Below are 16,245 nucleotides of genomic sequence, written 5' to 3' on the forward strand. Positions count from 1 at the left end.
ACTAGAAAAGGCCAAGCAGTTGCACTTTGAAGTTATTTTCTCAAGAAATATGTTAAATGGTGATGGACCTCGCCATGTAACCTTCCTTGATGAGTTGAGATCGAATGATCTCCACCTCGTTGCCGTGATCGTCGACTGGGACACCACTTCTGTGCATGAGTGGGTGGTCTATGTGACCACCAATTTTGATTTTCGTGTGGTTTCTTGTTAGCTTAGCACTCATACCTAGTACCCGAGACAAGATCTATCCGCTATCCCAATCCGTTCCAAAGCCTCACAAGGACACTATCGAGACACTCATGGAGCAAACTATATCGGTATGGATGAGATGGGAAATCTTTGGAAAAGTTAAGCAGAGCTTTCGAGCTAGGTAGCAACCAAATCAGTAGTATTACCTGAACTGAGGTGTATGAGGTACCAGGGTGCCGAGTCGACCACCTCTACGGTATGTGCCTCCAAGTTGTCCACGTACCGTAGGTTACCTCTATGGGGCCTCAGGAACCCGTGTTCGCGCATTTTTCGGGCAGCTTTCGGGTAGAGGACTGGCGTTGAGTCTGTCATGGTGTCGGTGGTGTGGAAGTGGTGTCCGAGCATAAAAAACATGCCCTGCTTGCTTCTGCCAGGGGGGAACCTGACTGGAAGTGAGAGTTGCAGTGTGCATGCATACCTCTACTATGGTACCTCAAAGCGGCCCCGCAGGCGCAGCCTTTTTTTGCAGATGTCGGTTTACGTGCCTGCCTACCTCGCTGCACCACTCGGTGCATAGAGGTACCTAGGTAGGTAACACCAAGGCAGGTACTGGCGATATCCATAATTCAGGTTTATAAAGATTGTGGTTGGGATTTTGTAGGAAGCCAGGACGGCGGCAATGTCTAATCCTTCAGAGGTTCCCTTGTCCCCGCTCTTTACAATGGATGACGCTCTGGTGTCAGGATGCTAGCCTGTATGATCTGGACACCGGGATAAGTGTTTCATTTTGTGCCCCTGCCCACGTGTCTGTTCTTCTGGATTCTGGTTTTGTGTGTGTCATGTGGAAGTATCGACAGTTCCGTCACCAGGAACTGAGGTGTTCTCCGTGGTTGTAAGGTTCAACGTTGACTCCCCGGATGTTGCCCCCTTAATCTGTACGTACCCTCCATCCCCTCACTACAATAGCGGAGGGGAGATGAAGTCAGTAGTGGCCCTGAGCGGGTGACCAGTACCCACCGGGCAAACCGATAATCTCCATCGTAGGGCCAGTCCAAGGAGTCAAAGGGGTCCTGGTGTCGTGCATTGCCGTCCCTTCAACCACTCAGAGGAACAGAACTCCTGACCGAGTTGTTAGTGTCAGGAGATGCCCAAGAGCGGGCAAGTCAGAGACAAAATCCATGACAGGCGCTAGTATTCCACTTTGTCCTGCCTTTTGGAGCGAGGTATAGGTACTTGTGAAATGCAGCTGGCCGCTTTTGCCAGACAGCTGGGACCCTTGCTCACCTTGTTGGAACGAAAAAAATGTTAGGTACTCCGGGCGTTGTACCGCCAAGTCCCACGCTAATTAAGGGCACTGCAGACGGTGACATTAACACCGACAGGGCACATGCATCCTCCGTTCGTATACATTTCCTTGCAATTGATTAACCATTTCCGTTTGTCTATTTCATCCTTTGACAACTCCTCCTTGCCGTCCATCCTTTGTTCCGTCGCCTTCTTGATTTCTTCCGTCCTCTGCTCTTCTGCTATCCTATACTCGAGAAATCATCATGTCTTCCACCACTGCTACCACAACCACCACCACCACCCATAACAACATGACCGACGAGGAGCTTGACCGCGACTGGAAGCCCAATGGCCGTCGCCCGCAATCGTGCGTTCCCAAATTCCTTATCCCCTTTCTTATTATGCGATACAGTGCCCACCCGTCATTCCATGTTCTACCCACCACGGCAAGCACGCCAAACGTCCCGCTCGGTACCTTGCATAAACCACAAGCCCGGCATTAAGTATCATGGCGCGGCGATAAACATGGAAAGAAGCACCAAACATGACAGTGGACTAACATGGCAAACAAAATGACAGCACCATTGCGCGCAACTTCTCCCAAGAGCTGATGGACATTTTCCGCATCGACAAGGACATCACCGACCTCGACGACCAGGTCGACAAGCGGTCAGTCTCCGCCAACGCCAACGCCAAAGCCAGCGCCACGATTGACATCGATCTCGATACCCGGTTCGCATACTTCTACAGCCCCTGCTAGCACCCATTCGCTAACCCGTCTACCTTTTTGGGTGGCAACAGAAAGCAAGAAGTCGACAAAAAGACGTCTGAACTCGAAGCCCTCGAGGCGCGTATCCGTGAGATGGAGGAGAAACTCAAGAGTCAGTACCCAGCAGCTGCTGTCGGCAGCTCAGCACAGCCATCACAGATCCACACCCAGACCCAACACGTCAAGAGCAGGCCAGGGACCATGAGACAGAGCCAGCAGGCGCCAGGTTCCGGGGCGATGCCGCCTACCCCGATAGGAAGTGAAGGTGAATTGGATTCCCCGATCGAGCCCGCTAGCCCCCGAACACCAAGAGCACCCCGACCGTCTGAACAGCCATTCTTCCACGTCGCTACATGTGCTTCCTCCGGAGATGACGCAGCATCCATGATATCCATCCAAACCGTATCCGAGACCTCCAGTTATACTGACTTTGTCCTTGTGGCCCCTAATCCAGACGGTGATCGCGAGCGAGGCCACTGAGTACCTCCACACTACTTTGAATTCGAGAGATACCCCCAATGTCTCCTCAACCTTGTCGGCAGCACGGAGGGTGGAGGAGGGATCGGAATTGCGCATTACAACAAATGACGACATCTACTGAGATTTGCCGGGGAGTGACAACAACCGGGAGGGTCACACGACAGCCCATCAAGCCGTTGGCGAATCCCGGAGAACCGGATCCATGATAGACGGCGAAATACGAATACCACGACACGCTATATCAGCACTACTACAATTTTAATACTTTCTTCGCCGCCGACCGGGCCAATGCCAGTCGAATGCCTTTCTTCCAACGAAATGGAGACGTCCACTCTTTCTCGACTACTATGACTGCGCTTCGCAATATTCCAGGTCTTGAGGAAACCCTACTCCAGGAATGCTGTCAAGGAAGCGACAAAAGAAGGACTCTACCATGACCATGGCCCGGTTCACGGAGTTTTGGCTTTCGACCCTCAGATACCAGGACGTCATAACATTAATAATCATCCACTCGCTTGCACTTTTGCCTCTACACAAGGCCAACAACGATCGTTCTCGCCGGTTTGGTGTCCTGGGGCAGGACGGTTGGATGAAGGGTTCAGGGTTGGCCAAATCGCCTGGAGAAGGGGCATTTGCATGGGACGTAAGGGATTGGAGAAGGGAGAGCAGCACAAAGGATGACTGCAACGGCTCTTGGAGGGTTCACATGTCCTGTAACTACAGACACGACATTTGTCTAGGATTTCACGGTAGTTCAGTTGCATCTGTAGGTTGGATATATTGTACCATGTCCGGAACAGAGATTGTAACTTGAAGGGAACCATTCCCGCTCCCTTAGATGTGTGCTATTCGCAAGGGGTTCGGTAAGGGATGACAATGGCAAAATTGCCCCTGACTCCTCTGTTTTGTGCTTCTAGACGCACGTTAAGAGAGGAGGTCATTCACTGACAGAAATTCGTAGGTATACCTATCACGGTGATGGCTAGGTCCATACAAATCAACAACTGGAATGGGAAGGAATTAATTCAAGCTACCGGTCTAACTACGCCCGAACACTGGAAGAGGGGCTTATACCTACTTGCTGAAGATATTAAAGGGGTCAATCGCGTGAAGAACCAGGGGTAATAATACCAACTCCAGACACTCATGACTCCGTCAAACGACCAAACCTTGTCTCGAGCGCAACAGTCGCCCTCATAAGGCCCGAGACCTAAGGAACCTGAGCTACCGAGGAACTACAGCTCCTTATCAGCAAAACCCACCCGTCCTCTCATGTCCAGCACAACAAAGACAGCCTTAAGGAAGATATCTCCAAGAACAGAGATATCCATGTCCATGTTGTTCTGAATACCACCCATGCATGTGGTGATCATTGTCGGCTCGTTGTCGTCCTCTTTCTCCGCCATGTCGTCCCTACCATCGCCACCAACAAACCTCTCCAATGAAGCAGGACGCACAGCAGTAGTGGAAGAAGAGCCTCCGTGACCCTCCTTAACCTCAATCACAGAGTAGTTGAACAGCGCTCCGGGAATGGTGGCGTGCCAACCACCCTTTTCGCGGCCAAAGGCAATTTTCAGATCCGGGAGCACGGGCTCGGGCTTCATCTTCTCTTCATCACTAGAATCAGCACTAGTAGGAGGCGGACCAGACCGCGTATGAACAGGAACCTTCAAATCGCAAGGGAACGTCCAGGTGTTGTACTCGGTGCGGAACACGGCGCCGGGAACGTGGGCGTAGTAACTTTTGACGATGGCGTCAGGGAGCATGATGTTGGAAGTACCCGTGTCGATGATAGCTTCACGTGCGAGCAGGGGCTGCGTGGCTGGAAAATTTGGATCTGGCAGGAAGTCGGTGGAGGTAGTTGTAGGGGGGGAGGTCGAGGATGTGGGAGTGAGCCGAGTAGGGGGCTCAGTATCGGCGTCCTCGAGACCGCCCGCGTTCATCCACGGCGATTGGTAGGTGCTATTGGCGATGGAGAAGAAGGCGTAGGTGGTTTGCCAGTACGGGCTAGGGCTGAGGGGGTAGTAGTTGATTTCTCCCTTGTAGGGTGCTCTTCCCTTTTTCCCAGCTGTCGCGGGAATGGAAGCCGGGATTGATCCGAAGGTGTAAGTCCCGTTGGCGTGGGTGCGCAGATCGATGGTCATTAGAGGCTGGTCCAATCGCTCGAAGATTTGCTCCAAGACGGTCGTCTCCGTGCCCAAGGGGTGCACATCGCTCGACATGTTGTAGGCTAGACCCATGATGCCGGAAATGGCGAGGTCTGAGGCGAGGTCGAGGCTAACTTCGAGAGCACTTTGTATGACGGCCTTGGGAAGTTCAACATTGCCCAAGCAGAGGGTGTCGTGGTACACATTTCCAGCGGCGTAGCTTCCATCCTCTGTTTTGTTTGCTGTGTCAGTCATCACCCAGCCAGAACGGGAAAAGATCGAAAAGGAAAGGCGCGACGTACCATAATGCGTAGCCCAAGAAGCATTAACAACCTTCTCCGCCGTTGTCGACTTGCCAATATCGTACAAGACCCGCAGCGTCTTGTTGGCGATGAAGGTCTCTGAGCTCAATAGCCATAAACTGATGGAACCGGTGTCGATATTAACGACAACCGTCTGCGGAGGAGTACCGACGGTGAGTGGGGTGAGATACTCGCGCTCTTCCCAGAAGGGGGTGGCGGGGAGACTACTGCTGGAGCCTTTGGGTTTGCCGGAGACGACCCTCTTGAGACCTAAGGGGATGGAGTCTAGGTTGATGTTGGGCAACCGAGAGAGGGAACGGTAGTAGGATGCAAGACCTTGGTTCGAGGGTTGATCATGATGGGCAGAGTGGAAGGCATCGTTGTAGTGAGCCGCAAGTGAGAATGATGCCGCTGACTTCGGGTCACGGCGGGAATAATAATGTTGAGAATGAGGTAAGCCGGGCGAAACCACGGCGGCGAGGGAGTGAGCCGCGAGGAAGACGAGCGCCGAGATAAAGATGCTGAACTCCATCCTCGCTGTGTGGATTTGGGGGTTTGTTGAGGTCGAAGTTCGGGATCTGGACAAGGTTCAAGTTGGAAAGAATATTTGTAATGTGCGTGGAACTACCCCCTTTGGGTGATGATGGAAGGAACGATTCTCTTCCCACTTTCCACTTGACCTTGACAGAGGAAGTTGTAAGAAATTGAGATCTCGAGTGTGGCTGCCCCCACTATAGCTACCCTTTTATTCTACGTGTAGAGGTAGGTAGTAGCTACACCCGACTTGTACACGAACGCCGTTCAAGTGAACCATGTGGTCACAGAAGCGATCACAAAATGGAAAATATCCGATGGATTGAAAGTGACACATAATACGTGTTCGTCCAAGTTTTGATTTAATTGGCGATGTCCAGTCTGCTCGCCCTTCTTCAAGCGGAGAAGTCTGGTCTTCGCGGAGCGACTTTGGACTTGATACATCGGATCAAATTGCGGGCAATGATAAGAGGACCGTCAGGGTTCTCGCCAGTTTCGATCTCACCACCCAGTACTTTCAGGGTAGAAACAAAAAAAAACAAAAAAGAAAAAAAGAGAAAAAAAAGGAACAGCCCTCACCAGAATCAGCTGAAATATATCATTGTTTCCAAATGGTCGGTACGGTCCTTACTCACGAATATGCTTTAAAACATAAAGACCTTCCAATTGCACTAACGGACCACATGCTTAAGAACTTTCTTGGGCGCATTTTGTTTGTACTCGATACTAGCCCAGCAACATGGTAGAAAAAGAATCTCGATCCACAGAATGTGTGAGCCAGATTGGTGAGCCAGTCTCAGTGGAAGTTCGGTTCGACACGAGACGCCTACCACGAAAACTTCCGTGTACTAGTGGTCAACAGGACATCACATCCAGACAAGAAGAGATGTCACCTATACCTTCCCACGAGTTTGTTGTACAGCTCATATTGCTGGTGTAAGAGAGGAGTGACCCCCAACTGTCCCATCTCGAAACACACATGTAGTAACACAGAAGAAGGAGCCACATCCTTCCTTCGAGAGTGTTACTCACGGTCCAAGATGCCCGGTTAGAGGACCCAGATCAAATGGATGAAGCACAGATGTGTGACAGTCACTCACCTGGAGTAAATGCAAAGTCTAGGGCAGTTCCGTCCCGCACTGTAAAACCGGCGCCGTGAAAGTGGGTCTGTTGCCGGTAGCTCGGCGGATGGACACGGACACGGACACGGGCTTGGCATCCGGAGCGGATCCTTCCAGATGTGGACACACATCTTTTCTGATTACATGACATCAGACTTGCGGAAGTCTCCGCATGGACGTATCTGCTAATCAAAGTAGAGATTAGAACAAGGCTCGACGACAACAACAGCATGAATGAAGCTATTGCAGAAGTTTGGTGCGAACTGACATCTTCATGGGAATCAGGGAATGTCACAACGACAAGTCAATTTATCTCGAAGTTTCGCAGTTGCTGGGCGCCCAGAACAACAGGCACTTTACCAGCTACCTAATGATAGGCTAACAGTAACATGGACCCAGCAGGAAAGAAGAGCATCCCATTGGTCAGATCCAAGCTTCATGAGTGGACACTCGACCTCACAGCTGTCCTTTCGATAAGAACAGGTATCAATTAGTGCTGAAACATGGAATGCCTGCCGCCAGCGCTGCCCGCTACCGCTACGTACAACATAACGGCAGCTCCCCTCCGAATTCCAACCAGAAAGACAACACAGCATCTTCACCACTTGAGGCCACTTTGTTGTTCTGTCTGCAGACGGAATGCCTCTTTTAGTCCCCGCCACTCCTTGAAGAGTCTTTTATTTCTTCTCATCTTTACACCTCCACACACCCGCTCGACACCGCATACCGATCGAGAACCCCCCACCGCATACACAACGCAAACACACACACAAAACGCCCACCATGGCGCGGGTGTCAACACTATCACCCTTGAGGATCTTCCTCTCCGCCATCTTCCTCTTCTCCGCCCATGTCTTTGCAGTCTCGGCTGTTCTGGGTGTTGATCTGGGCACCGAGTACATCAAGGCCGCCCTCGTCAAACCTGGCATCCCCCTCGAAATCGTCCTGACCAAAGACTCCCGTCGTAAAGAGATCTCGGCTGTCGCCTTCAAGCCCTCCTCCAATGGCCCCAAGAAGGGCGCCTATCCCGAGCGCGAGTATGGCTCCGACGCCATGGCCATCGCCCCTCGATTCCCCGGCGACGTTTACCCGAACCTCAAGGCCATCCTTGGCCTCCCCACTGGCAGTGCCCAAGTTAGAGAATACGCCGAGAGGCACCCTTCCCTGAAATTGGAGGCGCACAAGGCAAAGGGATCTGCGGCCTTCAAGAGCGCCGGTGCTTTCACTGCAGAGGAGGAGGCTTGGCTGGTCGAGGAGTTGCTGGCCATGGAACTTCAGAGCGTTCGCGCCAATGCCGAGGCTCTTGCTGGTCCTGGTAGCTCTGTGCGCTCCGTCGTCATCACCGTCCCGCCCTTCTACACCACCGAGGAGAAGCGCGCCGTCGAGCTGTCTGCCGAATTGGCGGGTCTCAAGGTCCTCTCTCTTGTCTCCGACGGTCTCGCTGTCGGCCTCAACTATGCTACCACCCGCCAGTTCCCCAACGTTAACAAGGGCGCGAAGGCCGAGCACCACCTGGTCTTCGACATGGGCGCCGGTTCCACCAAGGCCACCGTCCTCTCAATGCAGTCGCGCACCGTCAAGGATGTCGGCAAGTTCAACAAGACTGTCCAGGAGGTTTCTGTCCTCGGCAGTGGCTGGGACCGCACTCTCGGCGGTGACGCCCTCAACTATCTTATCGTTGACGACATGATCCGCCAATTCGTCGAGTCGCCCACGGCGAAAAAGGCCGGCGTCACCCTCGAGGCCGTCAAGTCCCACGGCCGCACCATCGCCAAGCTGACCAAGGAGGCTGAGCGCCTGAGACACGTTCTCTCCGCCAATCAGAACACTCAGGCTTCTTTTGAGGGCTTGTATGATGATGTCGACTTCAAGTACAAGATCACTCGCGCCGAGTTTGAAGAGATGGCGGCCACCCACGCCCAGCGCGTCAGCGCCGCGGTCAAAAATGCTCTTAGCATGGCCGGTCTGCAAATCAAGGATCTCGACTCTGTTATCCTCCACGGCGGTGCCACGCGCACCCCCTTCGTCCAGAAAGAGCTTGAGAGCTTCCTTGGAGGAGCCGACAAGATCCGCACCAACGTCAACTCGGACGAAGCCGCCGTTTTCGGTGCTGGTTTCCGCGCTGCTGAGCTTTCACCCAGCTTCAGGGTGAAGGAGATCAAGATCACTGATATTGCCTATTACCCCGCCGGAATGAAGTGGAAGAATGACGAGGGAAAGCCCAAGCACCAGCGTCTGTGGATCGCCACCTCGCCATTGGGAGCGCCCGCGAAGGAGGTCACCTTCAACAATGTCCAGGACTTGTCCGTCAGCTTCTACCAGTTGGTGGACGGTGCCGAACTTGACACCAAGGTGTTCACCACCAAGAACTTGACTGCCTCCGTAGAGGCGTTGGTGGAAAAGCACAAGTGCGAAAAGGCCGATATCAAGTTCAAGGTTGGCGTTCGTCTTCTCAGCGAGAACGGCGAAGTTGATGTTACCAAGGCCGCCGTTGAGTGCGAGGCTGATGAGCCGGAGAAGGACGGTTTTGTCGACGGCGTCAAGAATCTCTTTGGTTTTGGCAAGAAGGACAAGACTGAGGGCGAGGAGGATTCTGCTTCTGCGTCCACCGAATCATCTACTAGCACCTCTTCTTCGGCCGCTGCATCCGCCTCTGCCGAGACCAAGCCCAGTGAGCCCAAGAAGAAGCAACTCGTTCAGATTAATGTTGATTTCACCCTCACCCCCACTGGCCCCACCTCTCTCCTTTCCAAGGCCTCCATCCAAGCCCTCAAGGACCGTCTCAAGTCCTTCGCCGCCTCCGACCGCACCCGCCAACTCCGCGAGGAAGCGCTCAACCAGCTCGAAGCCTACACTTACAAGATCAGCGACATTCTGGACCGCGAGTCTTTCATTGCGCACTCCAGCGCTTCCGAGCGTGAGGCTCTTCAGCAAAAGAAGGACGAGGTCAGCGACTGGCTCTACGGCGACGGCGCCGATGCCACTCGCGAGGAATTCAAGGCCAAGCTCAATGAGCTCCAAAACATTGTTGATCCCGTCCTCAAGAGGGCGGAGGAAGCGGAGAAGAGACCTGAAATTCTCAAGGGATTGCAGGATGCTCTCGACAACACCAACAAATTCGTCAAGGACATCAGGGAAAAGATTGATGCGTACGATACCTTCCACGCTTCCGCCTCCGCTAGCGCCTCCGCTTCGTCGTCGACTGCTACCTCTTCCTCCTCTACCACAGCCCCGGCTTCTTCCGCTACCGGCGATTTCGACGGCCTAGAAGACGATGCCTCCACCACCACCGCCACCCGCGAGGACCCCATGAAGTTTTTGGAGAAGGAACTTGGTCCCGTTCCCCCTCTTTACACCCTCGAGGACCTCAAGGAATCTGAGGATCTGTATACTTCCATCTCCACCTGGTTGGAGTCGAAGGTTGCTGAGCAGGAGAAGTTGGGACCCACTGATGACCCCGTATTGACAGTCAAGGACCTTTTGGAGAGAAGGGAGAAGTTGGATAAGGCGGGTATGGCGTTGGCCATGAAGGGGGTAAAGAACTTTGAGAAGACGCAGGCGAAGGGCAAGGGCGGAAAGACGAATGGAAAGGCCAAGGCGTCTGGAAGCAAGGCGGGCGGCAAGAAGAATGGAAAGGGCACCAAGGCGGGTGAAAAGCCGGCCAAGGAAACGGTCAGTGATGAGGAAATTGAGGAGATGTTGAGAAAGGTTATGGCGGACGAGAAGGCCAAGGAGGAGGCCAAGGCTCAAAAGGGAGAGAGGGAGAGCAAGGAGGAGCCGGTCAAGCATGAGGAGCTTTAAAATGGGGCATGATGCAGGTGACGTGTGTGTTTTAGCAGCAAAGCGTGTTCTGGCGTTTACAGATCCATAGATTTATCAACGTGATTATAGGGATTGCAATCTTGGCGTCATTTTTGTATCTACCTAGATATTTACAGATGTTACAAAAACGAACAATTGCTTTCCAGGTGGTCTTTTCCATTACCGTCGAGCTTCATGCCCGTGGGTCATGATCGCAAGTTGCATGTACTGAACCCTGCCTGTTCAAAACGGGGGTGTTTAGAAACCTCTAAATTACCCGGACATCAATCGTCACGGCACGGAACTTACTTGAAGAACTAAGTATCCAGTAATCCCACAAAGTGCGGCTGGTTAAAACCGACGGGACCTGCAGTTGATGATGCTATTGAGACCTGGAGTGGTGTGTCTCTGTGACAAGCAGGAGGAAGTGGAAAAGTCCTGCCTGTCTAGGGTACTTTGCAAAACTGGGCAGATCTTGGAGCTTTCCCGCTGAAGACGCGCTAAAGACCCGCTGTTAGTGCTGCCTGCCGTCGGATGAGATGCCCCCGCATACTCCAAGCGTCATTGGACTTTCGTCGACGACCATCCCGTCGTTCTTCCTTCCTCCATCACCCCTACCCATAATCTTCTCCCCGACTTTTCACGTTTTCTCTGTGAAAAACAAGCCAAAAGAGCCATCGATGTCTGAATGAAAATGAATAATCCTATCTCCTGAACGGTCATTATCAGCATGCCCGCTCGTCATTTTCAGCCATCGGCTGTCGCCCGGCGCAGCTCTTCGCTTCTTGAACCAATCATGATGCGTGGAGGTACCGAACCATCGTCGATGCTTTGCATGGCACGATTCTGACTGTTCTGGTCGGGTAGTCGAGGCCTGAAGTCGGGCAAGAGTCCATGTGGCTCTTGCTGACATCTCAGCCTCATGGTCATATTCCTTTCATCATAACTAGGTATCATCATCATCCTCGACTCCAGTCCTTTGATCCCTCTTCTTCATCCTTATCTTTGTTCTCCGTCTCATCTCACCTAGACAACAAGAATACCTAAATATCTCCACCTGATAGCACCTCAAGACCAAAGTTTCCATTCTCTGTTAACTCCCACATCTTCAACCCGACCACCCAAAACCTCGAAATGGGTGACAACTTCCAACTTCCATCCCCAGCCCCGGCTCAAGCTCAGGAACCGCAACAGAACCCTACCCCCCAAAATGCTACCCTCCTCCAGGCCTTCGAATGGTACACCCCCCCTGATCACGCCCACTTCCTTCGTCTGTCTTCTCAGATCCCTCAACTCTCCCAGCATGGAATCTCTTCCCTTTGGATCCCACCCTCCTGCCGAGCCACCTCACCTCAGTCCAATGGCTACGACATCTATGACCTCTATGATCTGGGTGAGTTCGATCAGAAGGGTTCCGTGGCCACCAAGTGGGGGACCAAGGCTCAACTTCTGGAGCTGGCCCGGAAGGGTAAAGAGTACGGCGTAGGACTCTACTGGGATGCGGTCCTCAACCATCGCTTTGGTGCTGACCACCGCGAGCGGTGCAAGGCTGTTGAAGTGGATGCCAACGATCGGAGGGTGAGAGTAAGTGGGGAGTACGAGATCGACGCCTGGGTGGGCTTTGACTTCCCTGGTCGCGGAGATCAAGAAAGCACGATGAAATACCACTGGTACCACTTCTCCGGTGTCGACTTCAACGCCGACGATCCGGGCAAGGCGGGGACTATCTACCAGATTTTGGGGGAGCAAAGCCAAGGGTGGGCCAAGAGTCCTGAGGATGTTGATGGTGAAAAGGGCAATTACGATTATCTGATGGGGTGTGATGTGGATTACAGTCATCCGGAGGTGGTGGACGATGTGCTGAACTGGGGGCGGTGGCTGGCAAAAGAGGTCTCAATCAAGGGAATCAGATTTGATGCCGTCAAGCATTTCAGTGAGAGTTTCTTGAAGAAATTCGTGAAAATGCTTGATGGAGAATTTGGCGAGGGATGGTTCTTGGTGGGCGAGTTTTGGAAGGATTCTTTACAGAGCATGGTATGTTGTTGCTGAACTTGTCGACAGTGGCGTAACTGTATCACTAACTTGCGATAGACTGATTATCTCGACCGGATGGACCACAAGTTCTCGCTGTTTGATGCACCCTTGGTCTACAACTTTGGTGAAATCAGCACGAGTGTCTCTGCTGATCTGAGGAAAGTGTTTGACGACACGCTGGTGCAAAAAGCTCCCGTCTGCGCTGTGGCATGTTCTCGTTTTCTCTTCTTCACTCTCCGTCTTTGCTCCCTTTTCCTTTCTTGCCTCTATATTCTTACATCCTCTGATCTTCCATGTGCCATCCCCACGACCTCGCTATTTACTTCTAGTTTCACCCTTCTCTTATGTCCCACCCTTCCGAACCTACCTTCCTCATCCTTCCCAATAAAACACAACATCCGCTAACAGCACCCTGTAACAGACACTCGTTCAAAATCACGACACCCAACCGCTCCAAGCTCTCCACGTCCCCATAACTCCCTGGTTCCTCCCCCTCGGCTACGCCCTCATTCTCATCCGTGAAGCCGGCTACCCCTGCATCTTCTACGGCGACCTGTACGGTCTTTGCACCCCTACGTCTGATAACCCGTCTCCCACCAGACCAACCAGCGGTCCTGTGACTATCATCCCTAAGCTTCTTCTGGCCAGAAAGCTATATGCGTATGGACCGCAGACGGACTATTTTGACTATCCCACCTGCATCGGCTGGGTCCGTCACGGGACGTGGGACAAAAAGGATAAATGCGCGGTGGTGATGAGTAATGCGGGAGAGGGGTGGAAGTGGATGTTTGTGGGCGTGGAATGCGCTGGCCAACAGTGGACGGATGTGTTGGAGTGGAGGAAGGAGGTGGTCACGATAGGGGAAAACGGATGGGCGGAGTTCAGATGTGGTGGTTGTAGTGTGAGTGTTTGGGTTTGGGAAGGGGCGAAGGGCAGGGACGAGTTCGAGACTCAGTTTGACTTCGACATATATGCTGCCTCTACTGCCAAGTGAGGTTGAGGGACTGCAAACTTGGGGTGCCTCTAATGGAAGGGGTGCGACGGAAATACATAAAAGGATATCGGAGAAAGGGCGATGGATGAATGGGAAGGATGTGAAACAACAAATCCTGAAAGACATGAGTGCAAAAGATTGTTCGAATCGTGGAGGCATGTTAGGCACAAAGATCGAGGCAGTCCATCAAACAACAAAGTGAGGAAGTCAGTTTCTATTGCTATCAACGTCAGTTTTCTCCTCCAGCCCTCTCCACCGAGAGCCATCTGAGTGTCGACAGCAACGTTCGGTCCTTCCGAAATATGCCTAGAGGTACTGTGTAAGGAGCAATACAGCCGGTCAAGTACCATTTATATGTATGTGGACAAACCGCCAAGCTCAGGCTACGAAACAGATAAAAAGCCATCGCAGACGCCTCCCGATCCGAACTCCGACGCTAAGATGCAAGTTTTCCAGGCGAAGGTCATAAACCATGAATTCTAGGTAAACTCCAGTCATTACCCTTCAACCACCAAGTGCCAGTCCAGCTGGCGAACCAGATCAGATCAAATCAGAACATGCCGAATCTGAAGTCCCAAAGTCTGAGTTCCAGGATCCGGATCCGAGTTCAAATCTGAGTCGGGGCAGCCACCCTACCGCCATCGACACCCGGCAAAAAAACCTCCGTGTTCGAGGAGCTCGGCTCCGGCCAACACTGCCAATCGTAATAACAAGGCTGCATCGTCAGCGAGACAGAGTCATCGGTATAGCTCGCAGTGAAGTACCACGACAAGTCATGGGTAGACTCGGGCTCATCGTTGGCATCGTTCTGCTTGCCGGCCTGAACGCCCTCGTGCTCGAGATGATTGGCCTGGACGCCTTTGCCAACCTTGGAGATGCGCTCGACAGCGCCCTCGCCACCGTTGAGGATGGTAGTGCGGACTTGCTCCTTGGGACGAGGCATGGACGGAGCGGGGGTGGTCACGCTGAGGGCGGCCTCCTCCAGCGGATTCGGGGCCGGAGCAGGAATGGGGAGGACGTGGTAACCTGGGGCGATGGAGACGCTGGTCTCGATGGGCGAGACGGGGGAAGAGGGAGCAGAGCGACGGTGGACGCCGAGGATGGTGCTGGTGACCATCGTGTTCTGCTCGGTCCAGGTACCGGAAGGAGGAGCAAGCGGGTAGCTACGCGTGGGACGGATGACGGGAGCAGGAGTGTCGGTGACGTCACCGCTGTTGGGGAGCAACAGGGTGTAGGTAGTGGCCATGGTGTCGAAAGTGAAGGTTAGGGTGGTGTACTGCTTGTCGGGGGCAGCCTGCTGCTCGACCTGGAGACCCCGGGGGCGGACGAGGTTGCTTGAGGTCTCACCGTAAGTACTGCTGTGGCTGGTATGATCGGCAGAGACGGTGACAACAACCGGGGTGACGGTGATGGTGGCCTTGGGGACGAAGTCGGCGGTTGAGTTGGTGAAGCCAGGAGCGGTGACAGCATCGACGGAGGCCGCGATGGTGACGGTCTTGATGTCGGTCTCGACCTCGGTCACGATGCTCTCAGTCTCGGAGTCAGACTCGGGTGCGGTGCTGCTGGCGCCGTAACCGCCTGTAGGTACAGTCACAGCGGCAGTCTCGGTGCCGTGAGCGTGCCCCTGGTGGGTATCAGTCGAGAAAATGGGCTTGGGAAGACCCGGCAAGCCATCGATGTGGAACTCCGCGCTGGCTGTGGTAGTGATGGTTTTGTGGCCAGTGAGCTCACGGGTAGATCTCTCGATGTAGGGCGCGGCCAGGACCTGGGTGAGGCCGGCGCTTAAGGTGAGAAAAAAGTGAAACTTCATTGTCGCGTACTTGCCTCGTTGTTTGGCGAGGGAGCGAGTTGTGCGGTGTTGGCTTGGTTCTTGCTTAACTGAGAGCTTGCGTGGCGTAACCCCGATGGGCGAACGATAATCTTGAGATCAAGACCGTGATGGCGTTGTAGGTGTTTTAACGGAAGGAGACAATAATGTTTCTGGGAGGATGAAGGAGGGCGTGGAGGGGCTGCTGCCATTATTTTCCAAGAGGCTCCTGTTGCGTCACCGGTTCCTGCCAGCTGCCTGCCTAGTTCAACTTCAGACGGAGGTCTAACATCAGGCATAAAGTGCCAAGTACTCCTCAGCACATAACTTATCATTCACAGGCAGGTACGGAGTGAAGAGCCGTGAGGCAAGGCGTAAAGGGCAGGCAAACATTAGGTAAGTACTGACATCAGACGAAAGAAGGTACGGTATCGATCCAGCCAGCTCGAGACCCAGTGACCAGGGCAGCCAGCTAATCTTCTACAAATACATGATCGGGTGGACTTGTCACGCTGCTGCAATGTTCACCTTGTTGGCCGAGTGGTTTACGGTCAATACTGAAGGCAAAGGTTGAACGAGATGGCGACTTTAGTTGAAGTCTGTGAGGCGACGAGGCATACGAGACTACCTCTACTCTAGAAGTTCAATCTGTATTGGGTAAAAGTATACCTCTACCGTGCCTCTACATCTGTAACCCTTGGACGGTGACGGCGACGGTTTCTCGTTCTTCCCTCATCGCGGAGTCAAACAACGGACCGTGGGGAGAAAAGGGTGATATGG

The 16,245-nt window shown here is 53.2% G+C and overlaps 5 protein-coding genes across 7 annotated transcripts; 3 read left to right on the plus strand and 2 right to left on the minus strand.

The window, feature by feature from the left end:
* Positions 1-1,565: 1,565 nt before the first annotated feature.
* NCU09483 lies at positions 1,566-3,756 on the plus strand. 3 transcript variants are annotated; one of them, XM_011395340.1, is made up of 4 exons: positions 1,566-1,843; positions 2,056-2,208; positions 2,278-2,510; positions 2,700-3,756. In XM_011395340.1, the coding sequence occupies exons 1-4, from the start codon at positions 1,740-1,742 to the stop codon at positions 2,723-2,725; spliced, it is 516 nt and encodes a 171-aa protein (XP_011393642.1). In that variant the 5' UTR covers positions 1,566-1,739; the 3' UTR covers positions 2,726-3,756. The 3 variants fall into 3 exon arrangements, with proteins under 3 accessions (XP_011393642.1, XP_011393640.1, XP_011393641.1); XM_011395338.1 differs by having other exon boundaries at positions 1,660-1,843; positions 2,278-2,357; positions 2,700-3,703; XM_011395339.1 differs by having other exon boundaries at positions 1,682-1,843; positions 2,278-3,703.
* NCU09484 (hypothetical protein) lies at positions 3,730-5,707 on the minus strand (the record flags this gene model as incomplete). The annotated part of the gene is made up of 2 exons (XM_958115.2): positions 3,730-5,102; positions 5,175-5,707. Coding segments are annotated over 2 exons (1,675 nt in total), but the record flags the coding sequence as incomplete, so codon positions are not given.
* Positions 5,708-7,350: 1,643 nt separating this feature from the next.
* Positions 7,351-10,801, plus strand: NCU09485 (chaperone dnaK). Its single transcript, XM_958116.3, has one exon. The coding sequence runs from the start codon at positions 7,613-7,615 to the stop codon at positions 10,628-10,630; it is 3,018 nt and encodes a 1,005-aa protein (XP_963209.1). The 5' UTR covers positions 7,351-7,612; the 3' UTR covers positions 10,631-10,801.
* Positions 10,802-11,261: 460 nt separating this feature from the next.
* On the plus strand, positions 11,262-13,903 carry gh13-3 (glycosyl hydrolase family 13-3). The gene is made up of 3 exons (XM_958117.3): positions 11,262-12,664; positions 12,722-12,871; positions 13,086-13,903. Exons 1-3 carry the CDS (start codon positions 11,765-11,767, stop codon positions 13,656-13,658), a joined length of 1,623 nt encoding a protein of 540 aa, XP_963210.3. The 5' UTR covers positions 11,262-11,764; the 3' UTR covers positions 13,659-13,903.
* A 223-nt stretch (positions 13,904-14,126) lies between these two features.
* Positions 14,127-15,584, minus strand: NCU09487 (hypothetical protein). Its single transcript, XM_958118.2, has one exon. The coding sequence runs from the start codon at positions 15,466-15,468 to the stop codon at positions 14,266-14,268; it is 1,203 nt and encodes a 400-aa protein (XP_963211.1). The 5' UTR covers positions 15,469-15,584; the 3' UTR covers positions 14,127-14,265.
* Between the last annotated feature and the right edge of the window lie 661 nt (positions 15,585-16,245).

Source organism: Neurospora crassa, linkage group II (genome assembly GCF_000182925.2).
Source record: "Neurospora crassa OR74A linkage group II, whole genome shotgun sequence".
NCBI lineage: Eukaryota > Fungi > Ascomycota > Sordariomycetes > Sordariales > Sordariaceae > Neurospora > Neurospora crassa.

Coding starts and splice junctions, on each gene's coding strand:
- gh13-3 (XM_958117.3), top strand. CDS start 11,765: ATGGGTGACAACTTCCAACTTCCATCCCCAGCCCCGGCTCAAGCTCAG. Junction 12,665..12,721: donor AGGATTCTTTACAGAGCATG/GTATGTTGTTGC, acceptor AACTTGCGATAG/ACTGATTATCTCGACCGGAT. Junction 12,872..13,085: donor AAGCTCCCGTCTGCGCTGTG/GCATGTTCTCGT, acceptor ACCCTGTAACAG/ACACTCGTTCAAAATCACGA.
- NCU09483 (XM_011395339.1), top strand. CDS start 1,740: ATGTCTTCCACCACTGCTACCACAACCACCACCACCACCCATAACAAC. Junction 1,844..2,055: donor AATGGCCGTCGCCCGCAATC/GTGCGTTCCCAA, acceptor ACAAAATGACAG/CACCATTGCGCGCAACTTCT. Junction 2,209..2,277: donor GACATCGATCTCGATACCCG/GTTCGCATACTT, acceptor GGGTGGCAACAG/AAAGCAAGAAGTCGACAAAA.
- NCU09485 (XM_958116.3), top strand. CDS start 7,613: ATGGCGCGGGTGTCAACACTATCACCCTTGAGGATCTTCCTCTCCGCC.
- NCU09487 (XM_958118.2), bottom strand. CDS start 15,468: ATGAAGTTTCACTTTTTTCTCACCTTAAGCGCCGGCCTCACCCAGGTC.